Source organism: Rhinoderma darwinii, chromosome 4, assembly GCF_050947455.1.
Source record: "Rhinoderma darwinii isolate aRhiDar2 chromosome 4, aRhiDar2.hap1, whole genome shotgun sequence".
NCBI classification, from domain to species: domain Eukaryota; kingdom Metazoa; phylum Chordata; class Amphibia; order Anura; family Rhinodermatidae; genus Rhinoderma; species Rhinoderma darwinii.
The window spans coordinates 322609243-322635261 of NC_134690.1; the positions used below are offsets into that span (position 1 = coordinate 322609243).

At 40.9% G+C, this 26019-nt stretch overlaps 1 protein-coding gene across 3 annotated transcripts in view; it reads right to left on the reverse strand.

Annotated features, from left to right (window-relative positions):
* Positions 1-500: 500 nt before the first annotated feature.
* Positions 501-26019, reverse strand: part of SLC30A6 (solute carrier family 30 member 6) — a 41580-nt gene continuing 16061 nt past the window's right edge. For all 3 annotated transcript variants that reach the window (XM_075862782.1, XM_075862781.1, XM_075862783.1), the window contains 8 exons: positions 25373-25408; positions 23078-23172; positions 21604-21652; positions 20432-20551; positions 13789-13891; positions 4980-5027; positions 3031-3099; positions 501-1251 (listed from right to left, as the gene is read on the reverse strand). In XM_075862782.1, the coding sequence (XP_075718897.1) occupies positions 742-1251; positions 3031-3099; positions 4980-5027; positions 13789-13891; positions 20432-20551; positions 21604-21652; positions 23078-23172; positions 25373-25408 (1030 nt within the window). In that variant the 3' untranslated portion in view covers positions 501-741. The remainder of the gene's footprint in view (positions 1252-3030; positions 3100-4979; positions 5028-13788; positions 13892-20431; positions 20552-21603; positions 21653-23077; positions 23173-25372; positions 25409-26019) is intronic.

Genomic DNA, 26019 nt, shown 5'->3' on the forward strand with positions numbered 1-26019 from the left:
CTATAGAAATATCTGCCCCATAATCATTATATTTTGTTATATATCTCCAAATGTGCAGAATGTGATGATGGTTTCAAAGGGTAGTACTGACAACTTGCAAATTGGACCAAGAGCAACATCTGGGCACAGGAACTGATAAGGACTTAGTCTCTATACAGCACTACTGAATATGTTGGCTCTATAAAGCAACATAAATTAATTACAAGGAATTAAATTTGCAGCTGCGTCTAGAAGATTCCCTTTTATAGGCTGTTGACTTTAGATTTAACAGCAGCTACTGTTAAGGTGTGTACAATTTTGTGTCCTGTATTCTTTATAGATAAGATCAAAAGTCCTCTCCACCCTTGCATAATTTCTTCATTGATCCATAGGGAGTATAGGCACACGTGTAAATTACCATAGGCCTATATTACGATCTTCTAAATTCTGTCAACTGAATTTAGGGATATCCAATTCTGTGAAAAACCCAATGTGAATGTGGGAAAACAGGTAAAACAAGATGGTGGTCATTTAATTTATTAAAATAGGTTTGCTGCGTAATACTGCAAACACTTGCAGGAGGTTTATGGGGATAAAGGGAAAAAAAAATATATAAAAAAAATATCAGGTGGAATGCATCGATGATGTTCAAAAGCAAAATAAAAGTTTTAAACTGGGATAGGTCCGAATGTCATGACATCTCAAAGTTTAACAAACAAAAACTTTCCATAATGGCAGAAAAATAAGCACACAAAAATTAAGTCATTGTTTGAACTGTGTGAACTGTCCTGGAGTGTATGTTCCATATCTGTTGGCAGCATTAGTAAAACCAGTCCTCAAACCCTGCGTGCTGCCAACGCCAGGCACTCCAAGTCCTTGACTGAATGTAGCACCATATGGTGTAGAACCATAATGAAGTCCTTGGCCATATGGCCTTGCTTGTGTATTTGAAAGAATGACAGGATTGATATTTTTGCCTGGTGTGTTAAAGGCAAATTCTGGAGGTGGGCTGCTGGGTTTTGAGGGTGTTGAAGTCAAAGGAGTTAAATCGTCAGTTGGAGATTTCAGAGATGGCATCTGAATAATGTGATGGTCTGAAATGTTCAGCATGTTGGGTGGCAAAGGACCAGAAGACAATACTGGCCGCGCCCATTCATCCTTGAAGATCTGAACAGTCAGACTGGAGACCAACGTATTAAGTCTGTTTGTAACATGAGCTAGCACCATCTGCTCATTAGCGTCTCTTCTAATCCGGACATGAACTGAACCAGCCTAAAAAGTCAAAAAATATAAAAGTTTAGCGATGGTGAATTTTTATGAATGATTGATAACAAATGTCCCTTTTGCTCATAGAGCCGCATAACTCTGTATAGATAAAATACTAGGTGAAATACAGCTCTATGGATGGATTAACTTATAAAAAGACCCAAGGGCTAGATACACTTTTGCAACTATTTTTGTATTGTTCCAGTGCATCAACAATGCAAAAATGAACTAACCTTTTAAACGGTCTTAATAAAAGAAAAATAATCTACCATTATGTGCAGGGCCGGCTCCAGGTTTATGTGGGCCCTTGGGCGACACAGACTTAGTAGGCCCCCTTGCCGGGGATCTCTCGCGGCAGTAAAGTGGCAGAAAAAGTCACTTTGTGCCCCCATATAGACGTTAGGCCCGGTTTATGCCCCCATATAGAAGTTAGGCCCCCAGTTTGTACCCCCATAAATTTAGTGCCCTCTGTAGATAGTGCCACACAGCAGTCTCCTCCCGGGTAGTGCCACACAGCCGCTGCCACCTCCTCTCAGATAGTGCCACACAGCTGCCGCCTCCTCTCAGGTAGTGCCACACAGCCGCCGCCTCCTCCCAGGTAGTGCCACACAGCCGCCGCCTCCTCCCAGGTAGTGCCACACAGCCGCCACCGCCTCCTCCCAGGTAGTGCCACACAGCCGCCGCCTCTTCCTCCCAGGTAGTGCCACACAGCCGCCGCCTCTTCCTCCCAGGTAGTGCCACACAGTCACCCTCCCGTAGGTAGCGCCTTCGCGGTTCCCTCTAGGACTGGAATCCCCAAGCCAGAGCACTGTCGACGCTCTGGCTGGGGATTCCGCTTCAGGGGAAGCCCTGGACGTCACTGTCGATATATAGTGAGCTTTGTCAGGGGCAACCCCAGAGCCATAGTCCCAGGCAGAGCACTACTGGCACTCTGCCTGGTACTCCTGCTCTGCTCATGACATCACTGTCCATATATGGATAGTGATGTCCAGAGCAGAGCTGAAGTACCGGGCAGAGCGCTAGTAAAGGCTCTGCTCCGGTACTCCGGCTCTGTCCATATACGACTAGTGATATACTCATATAGGATCCAAAACAGTGTTATGGTGGTTTAAACTCCCCTTTATATATGAAACCAGAAAAGACCCAAATGGGAGCATGAAAACCAGAAGGATTAGCATATGTAAAAAATATATTTTATTTAGATTTCTTAAAACAACAACATGAATGTCACATACAAGTAGATGTAAATATAAAAGAAATGTATCAAAAAGATGTCAACAAAGAGCAAAGTAAATAACTGCAATTGATAAGCAATTGGCTGCAAACAAAAGTCAGTGAAAGTGTAACTTACTTAATCAATGTGACTCTAGATATTCCTAGCCTGGGACACCGCTCTGCTCCTGATAACACCGTCCATATATGGACAGTGAGGTCAGGGGCTTCCCCAGAGATGGAATTCCGGAGCTGAGCCGCTAGCGCTCTGCCTGGGACTCCTCTCCTCCTGACATTACTGTCCATATGCGAACAGCAATGCCGTGACGACGGCAGCGTCAGGACTCGGCAGCTGAGTAGACCCTCCCAAGGGTAGTGGGCCCTGATTATGTGTCTCTATCTAGATTTGCATTAGAGCGAAGTGGAAAATGGTCTACGGCCAGTCTTAGAGCTTTAGTCCTGCGTCCCAGACAGAAGCAAACGAACCCTTAGAAATTAGCTTGTCCAAAATAGGGGAGCCCCTCATAAAAGTTACACAAAAATAGAGAAACACATTCACAGCATCACACATACCATGGTCCCAAATCCCAGAGTCCAAAAATGCTCATTGCGAACTTCGAGAACACCGTCTAGTGTGGAAACCTAAGTAATGACAATACAAAAATAAGACATAGTATAAAGATTCCACAACAGTAAATAATTTAATATACACTTGCTGATAAAAGCGGTAGCCATGTTATTTTAATAACCATGGCTAATGTTAAAGCTTACATGACAAATGGATGTAAGGGACCTGGTTGCTTTGCTTTACCAGAAAGGGCTTTAGTTAAAGGGAATCCCCAGAATGAAAAAATCAAATAAAAACATCCTTCAAACTCCAGAGTGAACAAACTATTTTGACTCACTTTTTGCCAAGTATCTGCCCAAATATGTTCAGGCAACTGCTTGTCTCCATGCTGTTGTGGAGATGTAGATGTGTCACATTAACTACAAGTGCTAACGAATATGTGCTGTCAGAACTTCTGCTGCAAAATAGACAAGATGGGAGCCACTTCCGAGCGCCGAAGCCTAAATATCACAGTACATACTTCCTTTTTATTTTAGTGGGGCGCATTTGGAGGGTCCATGATGGACCTTAGGATGGGCAATCCATATCAGATGTTTGAAAGGGGCTGCTGCGGCGCCGTGTCCCCTTTATTCCTTACATTGCTCCATTTTGTACAATGTTGTTACACAAGTGAATGGGAGGAAGCTGTAATACTGTGCTTCTCCGTGGCCCCTTCAAAACAGGTGATCCGCGGGGGATACCGAGACTCGGATCCCCACCTATCAGATATTAATCTATTTTTTTTAAAGGGGTTTTCCCATCAGGGACATTTATGGCATATCCACAGGATATGACATAAATGTCAGATAGATGCGGGTCCCACCTCTGGGACCTGCACCTATTTCTAGAACGGGGCCCCCTAATCTCCATTACATCTTTCTGTGTTCCTGCTGCCACTCGTGATTTCCGACCATGTAAATGGAAAATAGCGTAGCTCGCTGAGCTACGCTGTTGCCGTAACTCCCATAGAAGTGAATGGCAGTTATGGAAACAGCAAAGCTCGCATTATGCAAAATACATTACATACTGATATACATCATGTCAGGACATGTAGGCACGTTAAAAAACATACATTTGACACAGTAGGTTGAAAGATAGTTTAAAAAAAAAATAAAAATCACTACATTTAACAAATTGTCCCTGAAACTACAGTTGTTTCATTGCCGGAGACTATACATCAAACCAAATATTCGCAATGGAGCAAGACTAGCAACACATATCTGAACGTAAAACCCTCAACGTCAATTGATGTACTGCAAGCCATGAATGCTAAGCATCTATGTATTAGGTCACCTAGGTAATCTTTAAAGAGGACCTATCTCTAGGATATATAAGATGAACTGGTTTACTGACCTGAATAGCACTGTCTCGCTGAAGACCGTGAAGGAATCAGGGAGACCGCGCTATTCAGGTCAGTTAACCAAGTTAGACTCTTTAACACACGCATGGTCCCTTTAGGATCCTCCGTAAACGAGCGATATCTCAAAAGGTAGGCCATCAATTTGATCTCACCAGATAACTCTTTTAATTTTGAGCAGCATGTGACAAGCAACATTCTCATGCAATGAGAAGCCTCCTTTTTCTGACAGTGTCTGCATAAAAGGATCAGCAAAATAGTATTGCCTGAAAGATGCGCATATGGGGGTGGATCCGACAATAGCATTATTATGGAAAGAACGGTCAGAATGTTTTTATTTTGGGTTTGTTGTTTTTTTAGGTAAAATGTTAATCCTGTTTTTTTGGATACTATCCAGAATACAAGTGCAAATTTAAAAAATAAAAAAAACAAAACAAAAAAACAGACTGTTTGTTTTCCATTCACAAATCATTGCTTCATATGTAAAATTTTCTTTAAAAGATTTCTCCTAAAATAAAAAACATTCAATCTTTATTTCCTTGTTTTTACTTTTCTTACCTCTCGAAGCAGTTTATCCAGTTGGCCAATAACATGTGGTGGTGTAGTCTTAAGAAGAAAAAAGGCAATTTTGTATGAACGATATTCACCAGCATACTCAATTTACATTAAGAATAAAGGGTGGACATTGAGAAGATACATTTTACACAATTCCAAGTAATAAAAAAAACAAACATCATGAAAAAGTTGAAATGTGATACATATCGGAAGTACGTTTGTTTATAGAAAACACAAGGATCTTGTTCATGCATGTGTTGTATTTGGCTCTGTTTCATGTGATAAGTGTTTGTCAGCCCTAATGTTTACTACTTTTGCTACAACACCCACAAGTGATACGATGATATACATTAGTGTCAAATGCAAATTCATGTACATGTGATGTTAAGAACTTGTTGGGAACAAAGTTGTGATTGGCAAGTGTTCACACCTAGATCCACAGAGATTATAGTCGACCGTCAGCATAAAAACTTTATTTATGAGTGTTAGAAACCATTCAGAACCCTAAAATTGCAATTTAAAAAAGCATATATGTAGAATATATATATACACATACACTACCGTTCAAAAATTTAGGGTCACTTAGAAATTTCCTTATTTTTTGCAAGAAAAGCACAGTTTTTTTCAATGAAGAGAACATTAAATTAATCAGAAATACACTCTATACATTGTTAATGTGCTAAATGACTATTCTAGCTGCAAACGTCTGGTTTTTAATGCAATATCTACATAGGTGTATAGAGGCCCATTTCCAGCAACCATCACTCCAGTGTTCTAATGGTACATTGTGTTTGCTAACTGTGTTAGAAGGCTAATGGATGATTAGAAAACACTTGCAAACCCTTGTGCAATTATCTTAGCAGTTTTGCTGTTTAGAGGAGCTATAAAACGGACCTTCCTTTGAGCTAGTTGAGAATCTGGAGCATTACATTTGTGGGTTCGATTAAACTCTCAAAATGGCTAGAAAAAGAGAGCTTTCATGTGAAACTCGACAGTCTATTCTTGTTCTTAGAAATTAAGGCTATTCCATGCAAGAAATTGGCAAGAAACTGAAGATTTCCTACAACGGTGCGTATTACTCCCTTCAGAGGACAGCACACACAGGCTCTAACCAGAGTATAAAGAGAAATGGGAGGCCCCACTGCACAACTGAGCAACAAGACAAGTACATTAGAGTCTCTAGTTTGAGAAATAGACGCCTCACAGGTCCTCAACTGGTAGCTTCATTAAATAGTACCCGCAAAACGCCAGTGTCAACGTCTACAGTGACTCCGACTCCGGGATGCTGGCCTTGAGGGCAGAGTGGCAAAGAAAAAGCCATATCTGAGACTGGCTAATAAAAGGAAAAGATTAATATGGGCAAAAGCACACAGACATTGGACAGAGGAAGATTGGAAAAAAGTGTTATGGACAGACGAATCAAAGTTTGAGGTGTTTGGATCACACAGAAGAACATTTGTGAGACGCAGAACAACTGAAAAGAGGCTGGAAGAGTGCCTGACGCCATCTGTCAAGCATGGTGGAGGTAATGTGATGGTCTGGGGTTGCTTTGGTGCTGGTAAAGTGGGATATTAGTACAAGGTAAAAGGGATTTTGAATAAGGAAGGCTATCACTCCATTTTGCAACGCCATGCCATACCCTGTGGACAGCGCTTGATTGGAGCTAATTTCATCCTACAACAGGACAATGACCCAAAGCACACCTCCAAATTATGCAAGAACTATTTAGGGAAGAAGCAGGCAACTGGTATTCTATCTGTAATGGAGTGGCCAGCGCAGTCACCAGATCTCAACCCCATAGAGCTGTTGTGGGAGCAGCTTGACCGTATGGTACGCAAGAAGTGCCCATCAAGCCAATCCAACTTGTGGGAGGGGCTTCTGGAAGCATGGGGTGAAATTTCTCCCGATTACCTCAGCAAATTAACAGCTAGAATGCAAAAGGTCTGCAATGCTGTAATTGCTGCAAATGGAGCATTCTTTGACGAAAGCAAAGTTTGAAGGAGAAAATCATTATTTGAAATAAAAATCATTATTTCTAACCTTGTCAATGTCTTGACTATATTTTCTAGTCATTTTGCAACTCATTTGATAAATATAAGTGTGAGTTTTCATGGAAAACACAAAATTGTCTGGGTGACCCCAAACTTTTGAACGGTAGTGTGTGTGTGTGTGTGTATATATATATATATATATATATATATATATATACACACACACACACACACACACACACACATTACATACACACACTCTCTCGCTCTCTCCTTCTCAATGAATTAGATTATCAAAAAGTAATTTTTTTTCAGTAACAATTCAAAAAGTGAAACTCATATTATATAGATTCATTACACACAGAGTGATCTATTTCCAGCATTTTTTTCTTCTAATGTTGAGGATTATGGTAACAGTTAATGAAAACCCTAGTTTCTCATAAAATTTTAATATTATATAAACCCAATTTCAATAATTATTTTTGATACCGAAATGCAGGCCCACTGAGAAGTATGTACAGTATATGCATTTAATACTTGGTCGGGACTCCTTTTGCATGAATTACTGCATCAATCCGGCGTGGCATGGAGGCGATCAGCCTGTGGCACTGCTGAGGTGTTATGGAAGCCCAGATTACTTTGATAGCGGCCTTCAAGAGGCTCTGTCACCATATTATAAATGCCCTATCTTGTACATGATGTGATCGGCGCTGTAATGTAGATTACAGCAGTGTTTTTTATTTTGAAAAACGATCATTTTTGACAGAGTTATGACCTATGTTAGCTTTATGCGAATGACTTTCTTAATGGACAACTGGGCGTGTTTTACTTTTTGACCAAGTGGGCGTTGTGGAGAGAAGTGTATCACGCTGACCAATCAGTGACCAATCAGCATCATACACTTCTCTCCATTCATTTACACAGCAGCATCTTGTTTACTAGAACACGATGTGCAGCCACATACACACACATTAATGTTAATCAAGTATCCGGACAATGAATATACATTACCTCCAGCCAGGCCATGATGTGTATTCACAATCCTGACCACTTCTGTATCGTCTGTGAGAGACTACAGCACAGCACAGCACAGCACAGCGAGATCTCGCGAGACTACGCCTGCTATGCTGTAAATCACAGAGAAGTGGTCAGGATTCTGAATACACATCCCGTCCTGGCTGGAGGTAATGTATATTCATTGTCAGGACACTGCAGTAACGTTACAGTGTGTTTATGTGGCTGCACATAGTGTTCTAGTAAGAACACGATGCTGCTGTGTAAATGAATGGGGAGAAGTGTATGACGCTGATTGGTCAGCGTCATACACTTCTCTCCACAACTCCCACTTGGCCCAGTTGTTCATTAAGAAACTCATTAGCATAAAGCTAATATAGGTCATAACTCCGTCAAAAATGATAGTTTTTCGAAATAAAAAAACACTGCTGTAATCTACATTACAGCGTCGATCACATTATGTACAAGATAGGGCACTTATAATGTGGTGACAGAGCCGCTTTCAGCTTGTCTGCATTGTTGGGTCTGGTGTCTCATCTTCCTCTTGACAACACCCCATAGATTCTCTATGGGGTTTAGGTCAGGTGAGTTTGCTGGCCAATTAAGCACAGTGATACTGTGGTTATTAAACCAGGTATAATAAAGTTGGTCAGCAGAGGGAAGCATGAAGTGCTCTAAAATGTGCTGGTAGACGGCTGCGTTGACTCTGGACTTAATATAACACAGTGTACCAACACCAGAAAATGACATGGCTCCTCAAACCATCACTGACTGTGGAAACTTCAAACTGGACCACAAGCAACTTGGATTGAGTTCCTCTCCTCTAAGCCTCCAGACTCTGGGACCTTGTTTTCCAAATGAAATGCAAAATTTACTTTTATCTGAAAACAGGACTTTGGACCATTGAGCAACAAACCAGTCCTTTTTCTCCTTAGCCCAGGTAAGACGCTTCTGACGTTGCCTCTGGGTCATGAGTAGCTTGACACAAGGAATGCGACATTTGTAGCCTGTTCCTGGATACATCTGTGTGTGGTGGCTCTTGAAGCACTGACTCCAGCCGCAGTCCACTCCTTGTGAATTTCCCCCAGATTCTCGAATGGCCTTTTCTTCACAATCCTTTCAAGGCTGCGGTTATACCTGTTGCTTGTGCACCTTTTTCTACCACACTTTTTCCTTCCTCTCAACTTTCCATTAATATGCTTGGATACAGCACTCTGTGAACAGCCAGCTTGCTTAGCAAAGCCCTTTTGTGGCTTACCCTCCCTGTGGAGGGTGTCAAAGACTGTCTTCTGGACAACTGTCAAGTCAGCAGTCTTCCCTTATGATTGTGTAGCCTACTGAATCAGACAGTTGGAAACCTTTGCTGGTGTTTTGTGATGAAGAGTGTGACACCATGAGTAGACAATCTTGAACTTTTACCCAATATTCAAATTTTGTGAGAGACTAAATTTTGGCCTTTCATTAACCGTTAGCCATAATCATCAACATTAAAAGAATAAAATGCTGGAAATAGATCACTCTGTGTGTAATGAATCTATATAATAATATATGAGTTTCACTTTTTGAATTGAATTACTGAAATAAATTAACTTTTTGATGATATTCTAATTAATTGAGAATGACAAGCATATACACACACACACACACACACACACACACAAACATATCCATCTATCTATCTTTTTATATATATATATATATATATATATATATATATATATATATACACACACACACACACACACACACACACACACGCACACACGCAAATACACACACACATTTCTTTAGAAATATGTCAAACAAGCGTGTTGATGAAGTGGAGCCACGTTTCAAGAGCCACTGTACACGGATTGTAGTTACGCACGTCATTCCCTGTTTCCACTGGGGCTCTCTAATTTCCCTACCTCAGATACGATATACACGTAGGAAACCAAGGACAAACATGGGTAGAACATTCAAACTCCATACAGATGCTTCCCCGGTTGGACTTGACCAACATTGCTAACCCTCGATTTTGACAATGTGTATCACAGATGGCAAGTGTCACATTTATCAAACAGTTGTGCCACTGTCTGACACTACTAATGCCACCTATAACACATAATTTTGTCTTTCAGCGGTGTCACAATGTAGCGACCTGGGTGGAGAGTAAATGTATGTAAGGCAGGGTTGTTTTTATTTGAGAAATTGTCAAATTAATAAATTTTAATAAATTCATGACTAGTTTTTGTTTTAGGATTATGACGGTATTAATAAATCTGCAACTGCCTTGTCTCAAAATTATCAACTAAGAGAAAACAATATTAAAAGAATTTTCCCATCTTGAACATTTATGGCATATCCACAGGATATGCCATATATGACCGATAGATGCGGTTCGCACTCATCTCTAGAACTGGGTCCTCTGACCCCCGACTTACCTTCTCTTGCTTTCGCTGCTCTCCAGCCACTGACTGAGGTTTGGTCGGGAGTACAGCAACAGCGTAGCACGGCGAGCTACGCCATTTCCATAACTCACATTAACTTCTACAGTATGGGAGTTACAGAAACAGCTTAGCTCAGTGGTTTCGGTACTCACAACCCACTCAGCAGTGTAGTGGCGGGAGAGTAGAGAGAGCAAGAGAAGGTAGGACGTGGGTCCATTCTAGAGATAGGTGCAGTGTTCCAAGCGTACAAGATAGGAATACCCCCTTTCATTTAAAGAGGCTCTGTCACCAGATTTTGCAACCCCTATCTGCTATTGCAGCAGATAGGCGCTGCAATGTAGATTACAGTAACGTTTTTATTTTAAAAAAAACGAGCATTTTTGGCCACGTTATGACCACTTTTGTAGTTATGCAAATGAGGCTTGCAAAAGTCCAAGTGGGTGTGCTTAAAAGTAAAAGTCCAAGTGGGCGTGTATTATGTGCGTACATCGGGGCGTTTTTAATACTTTTACTAGCTGGGCGCTCTGACGAGAAGTATCATTCACTTCTCTTCAGAACGCCCAGCTTCTGGCAGTGCAGACACAGCGTGTTCTCGAGAGATCACGCTGTGACGTCACTCACAGGTCCTGCATCGTGTCAGACGAGCGAGGACACCGGCACCAGAGGCTTCAGTTGATTCTGCAGCAGCATCGGCGTTAGCAGGTAAGTCGATGTAGCTACTTACCTGCAAACGCTGATGCTGCTGCAGAATCAACTGTAGCCTCTGGTGCCGGTGTCCTCGCTCGTCTGACAAGATGCAGGACCTGTGAGTGACGTCACAGATCTGCACTGCCAGAAGCTGGGCGTTCTGAAGAGAAGTGGATGATACTTCTCATCAGAGCGCCCAGCTAGTAAAAGTATTAAAAACGCCCCGATGTACGCACCTAATACACGCCCACTTGGACTTTTACTTTTAAACACACCCACTTGGACTTTTGCAAGCCTCATTTGCATAACTACAAAAATGGTCATAACTTGGCCAAAAATGCTCGTTTTAAAAAAATAAAAACGTTACTGTAATCTACATTGCAGCGCCTATCTGCTGCAATAGCAGATAGGGGTTGCAAAATCTGGTGACAGAGCCTCTTTAAGTCATATCAATATCAATTACTGTAGCAGCTATTGAGACTTTGCCAAGTTTATACTTAACATTATTTCACCCACATAACATCATGTTCTTTATTTTATTTTTAAACCATTAACACACACCAATGGGAAATCTTAAAGCATCATAGACCTACATCAGAATGTCTGACCTTGTGTATGACCAATTATGTGCAGTGGAAGCTGGTTCTGGCACCCACTGACATATGCCAAGATCCTCCCCACTGTAAAAATGCAGCTAAACAAAGGAAAGTGGAATGCAAGAATGTGCTTCCTATCCAACCAGTATATCCACATACATCAATCAAACCTAGGAATAGCCACATTCTTTAAAATACAGTGTTAGGGTATGTTCACAAAGCGCGGATTCCCTGGATGCCACAGGGAATTCCAGCTGAAAAACCACACCAAATTGTGGTGCAATTTTTTGGCTGGAATGTCCTCTGCAGAAAACCGCACGTAAAAAAAATAAATATATATGTCTATGTTTACCCATGTCTCCTGGGATGACGTTTCATCCAATGTGACCACTGCAGCCTGTGACTGGCTGCAACAGTCAAATGGGATGAAACGGCATTCCTGCCGGCCGGGCTGGACGCAGAGTTGTGGGTAAGTATGATCATTTTTGTTTTTTTGAGTTGCGATTTTTGCGGCGGAATCGCAGATTTTCCGCCGCAAAAATTGCAACATCTATTTGTTGCGGGTTTAACCTTCCCATTGAATTTAATGGGGGAAACCCGCAACAGAAAAGCAGCGATTCCACAGCATAAATGGATATGCTGTGGATTAAAAAAAACTGCACCGCAGGTCAATGAACATTTTTTCGGTGGATTTTTTTACGCTGCGTGTAGATGAGTTTTGTTCAAATCTCATTCACTCTGCTATTACTGTATTACGCTGCGAATTCTCCGCAATGAAATACTTTGCGAAAAATCTGCAGTATTTAAGCTACGTGTGAACCGGCCTTGTAGTGAATTTATTTTGCAATTTTCTACCTTGGTCTTTAAAGGGGTTTTCTACAACAAACAAACCCTATACATAAGCTCTATCAGGGCATATGGAAGTAACAGAAAGGAGTACCCCTTTCTGGACCCACCTCCATTAGCCAGAGAAGAGAGCTGCTACTTAGTGACCCCCCCCCCCCCAGGGATCCTTCTGGTCTATGACTTCCCCCAGGATAATAGATGACTAGCTTATCATTTGTGCATACTTGACCTTTAACCTCTAAGGACACAGCAATATTGGGCCTTGAGGAAACAGCGATATTTATGTTGTTTCATCACTGCGCTCGGTGAGCCATAACTTTTATATTTTTTCCATCAACGTAGCCGTATGAGGGATTGTTTTTTGCAGGACGAGTGGCACCATTTTGTTTTTTTTATATTTTTGGGGGTGGGGGATGGAAAAACACACTGCAAATCCACATTTATTTTTGGGGTTTCGCTTTTTATGGCGTTCACCACGCAGCATAAATTACATGTTGACTTTATTCCGCAAGCGGAGTTTCATGAGGGCTTGCATTTTGCGGTACAGGCTGTCATTTTTATTGGTACCATTTTGGGCTACATAGGACTTATTGATTAACTTTTATGTATTTTTTTAGGAGGAGTTGATAAAAAAAACAAAAAAAAAAACCTATTCCGATGTTTTTTTCTTACGGTGTTCAATGTGCAGGATAAATAACACGTTAGTTTTGAAGTACAAAATAGATACGGCAGGGCCTATTAAGCATACACAGATGGCAGACCTGGGGCTCTTCTTTAGATATCACCAATAAATATCGAGACTTTTCAGCTTCATGTAAGACATTCTTAAAGCAGACTTGTTCTAAATAGCAGATATCTTATTAAGACAACTCTTCTATAAAAACAGCTTGCCTTGGCAAACAGCTACTCACAGCCAGTCGGGCTATTAAACCCCTCGGTGATCAGCCGTTACCATATGTTACCGTTACCAGCGATAACTGCTGCTGAGGAAATGTAGTATTACATGCTGGCCCTTTATTTAAAAAGCTGACCATACAATACATGGACATGCTGGATCCACCGGAGTGACTCTTTGACCGGCTCACAGTATAGGGAGGTTCCCAAAATAAACCCTGCGCCCAACTTATGGTGGTGGCAATATATTTTAAAGAGAATTGTTTAAAACTGGGCAACCCCTTTGAAGCAAAATAATCAAGTAATACCATGTTATAACAGAATCTTATATTATAACATAAAAATGAAATCTTACTTGGAGTAGAACTTTGCCACTGTAAACACTCATAGGATACATGGTGCCAAATGTCATAAGAGCAATGGCGACAGCTGATGCAGTGTCCACGGCAAAATAGTTGCTGAAAACACAAGAAGAATATTACTACTACGTGATGATATCTAGTTTCTAACCTCTATTAGACAATGGACAAAAATAAGTGTCTCACATAGGTTTTTTTGGGTGAAACAACCCCTTTGAAGGATACCCCTTTTATACAGGATACATAGAAGCTGTATCTCAAAGTTAGAGTTAGAACAGTTTTCCTTTTATTAAAACCTATTTAAAAGTTTTTCACAATCACATTATACAGTTTTATTAAAACCAAAAAAATAATAATAATTTGACTTCAAAAGTTTACATAGGCTTGAAGTAAAACTAAGTTTTTCTGGCGTGCACCACTTTGTCAAATTATGAGCCATTTAATTTAGCAGACAAGAGGAGGGGAAAAAAGCATTTCTATAATAAAAAGGATCAATGGAACAGTGTTAAGAATGTAAAAAGCAAGGGTCATGCAATACACTTATTGTGGACAAGGCACCATTTTGTCTTAAAACAATGGTTTGGTTTGAAATGCAATGACAATTAAAGGTGCGTTCAGTATTGCAGCTCAGCCCTATTAATTTCAATGGAGCTGAACTGCAATACTAGACACTAACCATGGGCAGGTGTAGTACCTTTTCTGGAAGCAGCCATGTTTTTTAATACTGTACAACCCACATTAAAAAGGTCAGTTTTGGGTCAAAATAATACAAACAAACCAAGTAGCAATTGAAGCATTAAATTGATGATTTAAAGTGTACCTCCAATTAGAAAACAACTTCCTATAAATCAGTAGTACAAGCAAAGAAACTTTGTAATAGATCATAATACAGAAAAATGCCTTTCTCCACTTATCAGACTCCTTTCTTCCCTCTCCCCCCGCCTCCTTAGGCAACATTCACACGACAGTGAAAAATGGCCGTCAAAATAGTGGACATTTTTGGCCGTATTGACGGCCCCACGGGTCCCATAGAAGTGAATGGATCAGTTTTTAACGGCCGTTTTTCAGGAATCAATCCTTGTAACGGCCGGTAAAAACGGAGCCTGGCCGAGGACTCCCCAGATACTGCGCTACTTTAAGGGCTGAGCCCGGGGAAGCCCCCGTAGACAGCCATACCTCGGTAGATGGCGCCGGTGTAGTTCCCTGTAGAAGCGGAATCCCGAGCCAGAGCACGGTCTGGCCGGGGATGCCTCTCCGAGAGGGAGCCCCTGATGTCTCTGTCCATATATGGACAGTGACGTCAGGAGCTCAGAGCGGAATCCCCTGCCAGAGCGTTTCCGACGCTTTGGCTGGAGATTCCGCTACTGTGGAAACCCCTGGCGTCTCTATCCATATACGGACAGTGACATCAGGGGCTACTCCTTAAGCGGAATCCCTGCAGGGGCTACTCCTGAAGCGAAATCCCCGGCTAGAGCACTGTTGACGCTTTGGCTGGGGACTCCGCTCTTAGAAAGAGCCCCTGACACTTTGTATGCGGGCACTATGTCACTTTATATGTGGGCACTGGGGTACTTGAGGGCATTGTGTCACTTTATATGTGGGCACCGTGGCACTATGTGGGCACTGTAGTACTACATGGGCACTGGCACTGTGGGCACTATCTACAGTGTGCACTGTGACACTGTGGGCACTGACACTGTGGCACGATCTACACGGGCCCTGTGGTGTTTTCAGGGGGTTTGGACAATAAAACCAACAAATTAAATCCATCAGTTTTTTTAACGGACATGAAAAACGGATGGCCATGAAAAACAGACAGTTGATCAGTTTTTAACGGATATTTTTTTTCACTGTCATGTGAATGTAGCCTTAAATGTTCACTCACAAAAGAATTCACTCATGGAGCAGAGGAGAGACGGATTCTCTGCTTCACTGACAGATTAGGTTACAGCTGCCTACAGCAGTCAATGGAGAGAAGGAAGGAGCAGCTGAAGAGTGGGAAGGAGACACAGAGATACTGCTGCTGTCTTCTAGTAAGTGTTTTACTGTCTTGCCCCACTGCTGGATTCCCAACTACACAGCTCCTAAGGCTTTGTTCACATATGCGTCAGGGCTCTATTCCGACATTCTGTCGGAGCTTTCTGTCGGAGCTTTCTGTCAGAATGGAGCCCTGACTGACACAAACAGAAACCATAGGTTTCCGTTTTCATCACCATTGATTTCAAAGGTGACGGATCCAGTGCCAATGGTTTCAGTTTGTTTCCGTTGTGCAAGGATTCTGTAGTTTCGACGGAATGAATAGTGCAGTCGACTACAGTATTGATTCCGTCAACGGAACCCTTGCACAACGAAGACAAACGGAAACCATTGGCACCAGCTCAGTCACCATTGAAATCAATGGTTACTGTTGTATAATCTCCTCCATGCTGAGGCTGCATCCAAATATGTAAGAGATAGAGATAAGGGAGCAGGATCTTCAGTTATCAACTAGTCTCCTGCTTTTGCTTCATCCCATCCTTCCCTCTCTTCTATGGGCTGCTGTAATCTAATTATATTGGTGAATTCTGAGTGAGTCAACATTTACGGATTCAGATAGCGTGAGGGAACGGAGTCGGATAAGTGAAGAACGAGGTATTTTTCTGTCATAAGATATAATATAAAGTTTCTTATCTTCGCTGTACTATTGATTTAAGAAAAGCTGTTTCATAATGAGAGGTACACTTTAAATATTATATTGTGGGACTGCATAGCTCGCAATAATCTCATAAAATATAATCATCAGAATCACTCTGTCTGATTATATTTGTTTTGCTAGCAATTATCATTTTTGGTCGATTGGCAGAATGACCCTCTTATAAAAATGTTATTACATATATCCAAACTGCTTTCAAAATGTATTTGAGCTTTTGGAATCTGGAAAACTATACAAAGTTCTATTTAACTCTATTCCCATTGCTACTTTAATTTTCAAAATATTGGAGAAAACACAGTTATTGGGAAAAGGGAACACCTCATCAGACAATACAGACATTTGGAATAATGAACACATTTCTGGATAGCTGGCAATTCAACTGCTTAACCAGTTTTTCCAAAATATAATTAAAGTGTAGCTAAACATTCGACAAACGTCTGACGTCATAGTGACGTGTCAGAAGTTTGGATTGGTGGGGGTCCGAGCACTGAGACCCCCACCAATCGCTAGAACGAAGCAGCTGAAGTGCTCGTGTGAGCGCTCAGTCGCTTCGTGTCTGTTCGGCTTTTTCCGGATATAAATATATCGGTGTACGGGCTCAATAGAAAGTCTATGAGCCCGTACTCCGATACATCGGCTTTCTGGAAAAAGCTGAATAGACACAAAGCGACTGAGCGCTCACACGAGCGCTTCAGCTGCTTCGTTCTAGCGATTGGTGGGGGTCTCAGTGCTTGGACCCCACAAAACCAAACTTTTAGCTACACTTTAAACCATTTAATGTATTGTTTCATGAGGCCTCCTTATGAACACAGCATGTTTTTCAGTATCATCAAGTTAAAGGAATAATTTCAAGAGTAAGGGTCCTTTTACACAGTCGGACGTGGGCCGTGTAAATGAGCACCGATCAACAAGACAGCTCGTTAAATCGGTGCTAGTTTGCGCCTTTCACAAGGAGCCATGTATGGGGACGAGCAATCATTGCTTCGATTGCTTGTCCTCCTATATTTTTATCATGTCGGCAAAACATCTCCCGTTTTACACAGGCAGATGTGCTGCCGACAACGATAATATTGTCGGCTGTATAAACTATACAATCATCCAACGAATGAGCGTTTGCGCGTTCATCGTGTGATCGTTGCCCTGTTTGACTTTCTGTGAACGACCGATAAATGGCCCGTGTAAAAGGGCCTTTAAGGTTCACCCGACCTTTATTACACACGAGTCTCACATTCTCCACTCTGAATCTGACCTCTCGAAAGGTGTACAATCTGAATTGTAGGGATAAGTATAGATAGAACAATGACCTTAATGGTTAAATCCCCAACTAATGGGAGTCAAATATAGAAGACCAATCATTAATGCTTATTGGGCTGAGCTCACACAGGGCGCTTTTTTGCAGATATTATGTGTTTCTTAATTGCTTTGAAAAACGAATGCATTTTTGGCTCTGTGGCTATTACAGGTAAAGCAAATGGTTTCAATCTCCTTCACCTTTAATAGCCACATGGCAGCAAAATCACGGCAAAACACAAACACATACTTTTTTAAAGCAATTAAGAAACACATAAAAGCCACATAATAACTGCAATAAAAACGCCCTGAGGAAACCCAGTCTTATAGAACCGCTCAGTGGTTCATTGCTAACAGACTACATCATTATTCAGACTTACTATATAAGATGAGGGTAAGGGACTATTAGAAATATCCAAAGTGTCATCAGTATAGACTCAATTTACTCCACCTGTACTGCCTTTGTCCAAAACTTTGCAGATACCAGAAGTGTGTTTATAATCTCAGCTTTACCAAAGTGACATTCCCCTAGGTCCAGCCCTCTGTATTTTACAAGATTCAAAGTTATAACTTTGCTATTTTGGCTATTTCTAAGATATTAACGTGTGCCAGAATTGTTCTCTATTTTTGGACTTCTCTAAGATTTCCAACTTTGAATGAATGGAAAGACAAGGTCATGGGGAATGTATTATCAGATAAATCAATTTACTCCGCGTTCCAAATTATTATGCAAATGTTATTTTTCGCTGATTTTCCTAAATATTCGATGCAAATGACAGTCAGTATAATCTTCAAGCTATCAACCGTTGGAGTATAATGCTAATTTTATTGAACAAATCTCCTAATGATAACAGATTTTTTTAGAAGTAAAAAACTCAAAATGCACTGTTTCAAATTATTATGCACAACAGAGATCAAAACATTTTAAAGGTTGTAAAGAGAACTAAAATGGTAATTTGTTGAATTTGCAGCACCAGGAGGTCATATTTACAGAAATCAAAAGCTCTTTCAATAAAAAAAAACTTAGCAGGCCAAGTTACATGTTAACATAGGACCCCTTCTTTGATGTCACCTTCACAATTCTTGCATCCATTGAATTTGTGAGTATTTGGACAGTTTCTGCTTGAATATCTTTGCAGGATGTTAGAATAGCCTCCCAGAGCTTCTGTTTTGATGTGAACTGCCTCCCACCCTCATAGATATTTTGCTTGAGGATGCTCCAAAGGTTCTCAATAGGGTTGAGGTCAGGGGAACATGGGGGGCCACACCATGAGTTTCTCTCCTTTTTTGCCCATAGCAGCCAATGACACAGAGGTATTCTTTGCAGCATGAGATGGTGCATTGTCATGCATGAAGATAATTTTGCTATGGAAGGCACGGTTCTTCTTTTTGTACCACGGAAGAAAGTGGTCAGTTATAAACTCTACGTACTTTGCAGAGGTCATTTTCACACCACCAGAGACCCTAAAGGGGCCTATCAGCTCTCTCCCCATAATTCCAGCCCAAAACATGACTCCACCACCTCCTTGCTGACGTCGCATCCTTGTTGGGACATGGTGGCCATTCACCAAACATCCACTACTCCATCCATCTGGATCATCCAGGGTTGCACGGCATTCATCAGTAAAAAACATGGTTTGAAAATTAGTCTTCATGTATTTCTGAGCCCACTGCAACCGTTTCTGCTTGTGTGCATTGTTTAGGGGTGGCCGAATAATAGCTTTATGCACACTTGCAAACCTCTGGAGGATCCTACACCTTGAGGTTCGCGGGACTCCAGAGGCTTCAAATACCTGTTTGCTGCTTTGCAATGGCATTTTAGCAGCTGCTCTCCTAATCCTATTAATTTGTCTGGGAGAAACCTTCCTCATTATGCCTTTATCTGAACGAACCCGTCTGTTCTCTGAATCAGCCACAAATCTTTTCACAGTACGATGATCACGCTTAAGTTTTCTTGAAATATCCAATGTTTTCATACCTTGTCCACGGTATTGCACTATTTCACGCCTTTCGGCAGCAGAGAGATCCTTTTTCTTTCCCATATTGCTTGAAACCTGTGGCCTGCTTAATAATGTGGAACGTCCTTCTTAAGTAGTTTCCTTTGATTGGGCACACCTGGCAAACTAATTATCACAGGTGTCTGAGATTGATTACAATGATCCAAAGAGCCCTAAGACACAATACCATCCATGAGTTTAATTGAAAAACTAATAATTAAATGTTTATGACACTTAAATCCAATGTGCATAATAATTTGGAACACGTTGTATTTACAAAAATACCCAATAGGAAAGATTTACCCACATATGGTATATATGGATTAAAACGACTTCCGCTCATTTCCATCAAATCCTCGTTATTTGGTTAAACTTTTTTTTGGGCCCTCGCAGTCGGGAAAGGTGTGAGATTATGATATAAAGTGCATATGTAATCATATAGATTATCTTCAAGTATGATTTGATTGTCATCCAATAATAATAGCCGTTTGTCTACGCAGCTATGTTCACACAATGTTCAGGCCATATGTCTGACATATGCAGTACATTTTTTATATTAAAATAAAATATGCATGACTGGATAAAAAAAATGTAAGGCACTGATAGTATAGCCCGCTACTCCATTTGGCACCAGCATTAAAATGTATACTGCATACTTACTTAATTTCAATCAACATGTAAGTAATACACAGTGCTAGTGCTCCAGCAATGTCAATCAGCACAAAGGGGTTCATCCGAGGCAAGAACACACTGCTCAGCCCTGGGATAATTCCACACAAACTGCAAGAACACAATAGAATAGAGAATTGAACTGGTTAATCTGTGCAATTTCATACACAGATGTTGGAAAACCAACACCGTAAATATGGATTGCAAAATGTGTTAATGGCTCACAGATGTTACAATGTTTTAAAGGGACACTAAACTATTTTTGTTGTGTGTGCGCTGTGTGAAGGACCGAAAATGTAATAGTGTTGTTGGCTATTAAAACTTATCCCTGCTAGCTAGAAGGGTATAGAAAGATACACACACACCATGTATTTTACATATTTAGGCCACATTCACATGACCATAATCGTTTTTACGGTCCGCAAATACGGATCTGACGGCTACGCATACACATCCATAGCTGTCCACAATCGTGGAAGCGCCCAGACTTCAATGGGCGAGTCTGTGCCGCAATTGGGTACAAGAATAGGACATGTTCTATATATTGTGGATCATTTCTACGGCCCGGACACACATCCGTAAATATACGGAAAGGTGTCCGTGGCCAATAGAAATGAATGGGTCCGCAATTTCATCCGTAATTACGTATGAAAGTTACGGTCGTGTGCATGGGGCCTCATACACATAAAGCAGTCTGTATGTGCAACTATATATTTAATGTTAAATGAAACAAAGTAACATTAAAATGACTGATACATATGGTGCCTAAAATAGAAGATATCAGCTCTCCCTGAACTCGAGTGACTAATGAAGGGTGTGAGACCAAGGCCCTGCGCGACAGGGGCGATTAAATTATTGTCAGTCTGATGACTGTCATGATAAATGTCAGTAACAGAGAGAGCGAGGGAGGGAGGGTTCAGTCTGAAACTGCCTTGGGCACCAACAGAACTTATCCTGCCCCTGCCATGCATTCTATGCTTTTTAATGAATAAAATAATAATTCTTAGAAGGACTATAAATAATCCAGAAATAAAATGCTTGGGATAATATCATGTGGAAACGAAGACACTTGTCTAAATCTTCACATAAACTTGTTCTTAAGGGCATTTGTGAAGACAATGCAACGGACAATATGCACCAGTGCCGGATTATAAGCAATGTACCTTCGGCTCAGGTCTGCTACATGTTCTTGAAGCCAGCTTGTACTAGCAGCTGCAAGAGGGAGAAAGCAAAATATGCATTATAGAAAATAACAAACTTTCAATTGTTATAAAATACGACATTTAGGCCAACAGCGAATTACCAAATGAAAAATCTGGATTCCTATAATCAGGCTCTTTTCACATCTGCGTCGGAGGCTTGGTTAGGGGCCTCCGTCGCAGATTTCCGTTGTCTTTGTCAGACATAATAGCGCAGCATGCTGAACTATTTTATCCGGTAAAACGATGGACGCCATGACGGAAATCCAACAAAATTTATTAAAGTCAATGCGTTCTGTCGGACGCCATTGGATTCCATCATGCCACGGAACTGGATGCTCCGGTTTATCATTGTACTGCTCCTGTGAAGTAGCAGAACAACGGTAAACCCGAACGCAGATATGAACAGAGCCTAACAACAGCAAAAGCTACAATGTATCAAGTATATTTCAATAAAAGGGATGTGTCAAAATAGTGTAAAAAAAGAGAGTACTCAAAGAAGGGGAATCCATGTGAGCCGAACAGCTGTACACAGAACTGTGACCCTAAATATTCAGTCATTCTATCCAGAATGTAATGTGTGTACAGCAGTGTGGACAGAACGCCAAGGCCCTATGCACATAACCGCATTTTTCATAATTACGGACGCATTCATTTCTATTGGCCACGGACACCTTTCCGTATTTTTACGGATTGGTGTCCGTGCTGAAAAAAAGATTGTAGAACCTGTCCTATTCTTGTCCGTATTTATGGCACGGACTCTCACATAGAAGCCTATGGGCGCTTGCATAAATACAGACAGCTACGGATGTGCATCCGTAAACCGTCCATATTTACAGAAATGTTGCTATGCAATATGTTGGTGACATGATTTGCTGCCTCCATCTTTTTTTTTTTTACGGTTCAGTATTTACGGATTAAATACGGATGCATTACAGACCGTATTTGTGGATACCGTTTCGTATATGCGGATGAAATCCGGATGACTACGGATCCGTATTTACGGACAGTATTTACGGTTGTGTGTATGGGGCCTTAGGCCTCATGCACACGGCCGTGCCCGTAATAACGGCCCGCAGTTGCGGGAGGGAGCACAGCGCAAGCTGCCCCGACACAGTCCGTAGCGGATTGGACAGTGTCAGAGCAAAGAGATCACGCCCTCTTGCCATTTAGTTGGATAGAAATGCACCATTGACAGTTCACGGGCTAATTTACATATCAGGCGCCAAATATAACGGCACCGATATGTAAATAACGGAGGAAGATTGGAAAAAAAGTGTAAAGTGAGACAGTGTTTGTGAAGCCCGGCCTATTACATGGGGCACTCAGCTGCACATGTATGGGCAGGGGAAAGGTTCTCTTTAAGGCTTGTACCACTGCCTCCTCCTCTAACCCCAGTTGTTCTAATAGCCAAACTGTATGCTGAAATGAATCTTACCTTCTGAAACATAAGCAAATGGTTTATTCCTAACTGAAAGCATAGTGAATAAATTGAAAAACAGGGCCACAAAGGTTCCCACAAGCAGTCGACCCCTGGTAGAAAAAAATGAAAATAAAGATAAAGATCATTTTATAGTGTATGCAATACTGTGTAGGGATGCCAAATAGAAGTATTTCCCAAAAATGGATGGTTTAATTTTTTTCATTAATATTTTTATTAATTCCTATGATAATTTATTATTATTTTTATATATGGCATGTTTTAGTAAACAAAAACGTTAACCCTGATATACTTAACCACTTAGTGACCAGCCCATTTTAGGCCCTAATGACCAAGCTATTTTATTCGTTTTTCTATAGTCGCATTCAAAGAGCGATAACTTTTTTATTTTTTCGTCTACATAGCTGTATGAGGACTTGTTTTTTGCGGGATTAGTTGTACTTTTTAATAGCACCATTTTAGGGTACATATAATTTTTTTATGACCTTTTTTGGGGGGGATTATAAAAAAAACAAACTGAAATTCCGCCATTGTTCTATGCGTTTTTAAATTGACGCCGTTCACTGTGCGACGTAAATAACATGTTACCTTTATTCTATGGGTTGGTACGATTATGGCGATACCACATATGTAGAGGTTTTTTCTGTTTTACGACTTTTGCACAACAAAAACACTTTTGAACTAAAATTATTTGTTTTTGCATCGTCGCTTTCCAAGAGTCGTAACTTTTTTATTTTTCCATCAATCACTACGATTTTTTTGGGCTTGTTTTCTGCGGGACGAGACGTAGTTTTGATTGGTACTATTTTGGGGTGCATGGGACTTATTTATTCATTTTTATGACTTTTTTGGGGGGCAAAGGAAAAAAATTGCAATTTCGCCATGTTTTTGGCGTTTTTTTTTTACGGTGTTCACCTTGCGGTTTAAATTACATATTAACTTTATTAATGGAGTCATTACGGTCGCGGTGATACCATATATGTGTACTTTTATTTCTTTTTTACACTTTTACTAAATAAAACCACTTTTTATGGAAAAAAATGGATTTATTTTTTTACTGTAACTTTTATTATTAATCTTTATTTCACATTTATTATTTATTTCACTAGTCCCACTAGGGGATTTTACTGTGCGATCTTCAGATCGCTGCTATAATGCTCTGGTATACTTCGTATACCAGAGCATTATTGCCTGTTAGTGTAAATCTGACAGGCAATCTGTTAGGACGAGCCACCGGCGCGTCCTAACAGCCATATGTCCAGGGCAGACCTGGGGGCTTTCATGAAGCCCCCGGCTGCCATGACACCCCATCGGAGACCCGCGATTGCATTCGCGGGCCGCCGATGGGTGACAGAGGGAGCGCACTCCCTCTGTAAACAAAGTTAAATGCCGCGGTCGCTATTGACGGCGGCATTTAACGGGTTAAACGGCCGCGATCGAAGTAAACTTCGATCGTGGGCGTTGGAGCAGGAGCTCAGGTTTCATCGGACAGCAGAGCCCCGGCTCCAGCTTGCACGGGAGACCCGTGCAGGACTTAGACTAGGCGAACGTGAAAAGGCGTCAGCCTAGCCTAAGGCCCCTTAGTGACCAACGTAAAAAGGCGTATTGGTGGTCACTAAGGGGTTAAAAGTCTAGGCTATCATTATGCTCTAGTATCTGAAATCTGCCCAGACACATCTCCTCTAAATTACTGAGGAAACCCTGCTCTCTGTTGTTAGGCCAGAAGTTCATCGATCAGTGACAGCCAAATTCTCATCATCATCAGTTAATGGACACATGCACAGTGTCCGCATGCCAATAGGATCACTTATAAAAAAAGAGCTGCTAATGTACAGTACATGTCCAAGGTAAATGTAAGATATTTACAGGCAGTTTCTAAATTCATTAGTACCCATGGAGTTCTCTTTGAAATCCAAAGTAACTCCTATGTGTAGAAATTTTTTACTTCCCCTTTCCCATCCCGTGCTTGAACTTGATGGACATGTGTCTTTTTTCAACCGTACAAACTATGTAATATGTAAGGAGCTCCCCATGGTGGCAGCTGCCGGCAGAAATCATATCAATATTTTAATGGCTTCCTTCCCCTACAACTTTCTGCTTGTTCATGTGATCATTTTCCAATAAGGTGCTGAAAGAACAGCTGAATACAAGAGAGGGTCCAGTGGCTAAGTAGTTGGACCAGATCTTACATCTCCATATCAACCATATATCAAGCTTGAATATCAGCCTAATATCAATGAAATATTTGATTTAAATATGTGGCTTTTATCCCAGTATTTTAAAATTACTTACGTGTGAATCTCTGGTTGCTCCAAAAATCTTTCAGCACTGAAAAAAAAAAAAAAAATATACAGATTACACACGGTAACTCCCTAAGCAACACTATAAATTGGAAAAAGTGTCCCAAATGTGTCACTATTTTTATTGTAGATATAGATCAAAGGAATACTGGCTCTCAATGAAGAGACCAAGCACGTTTATGAAGCCTTATTTACAGGCAATGCTCCATATATACATACGTACAATTTTATTTTACTTGGGTTTTTCTTTGCTTTTTTTAAGTTACCACTAGGGGGAGCTCACTGCATACAAATTTACACAGCTTGCGATCATAGCTGTATAAATCTGTTTACAATAAGCTCCCACTGGTGGCGGCTGCTGGTAGAGTTATTTAACAGTAAAGCTGGGAGTACGGAGCAGCATGAAATTGAAACAGAAAATATTTCCGTTCAGGAGCAGGTACAAGCAAAAGAGTTATCTATGAAGAACATGTATGCTTCGGCAAAGTGTTGCTTTTTTAATTTTTTTATTGCCCCATTGTACTTAAAATGAAAAATCAATCAACTTTACAAGTAGTCCTATCATTCTCTGTTTACACCTGCTTTACAGGCCTAAATAAAGTCATAATGCCTTCCTTCTATCCCACTCTGTGCTAACCT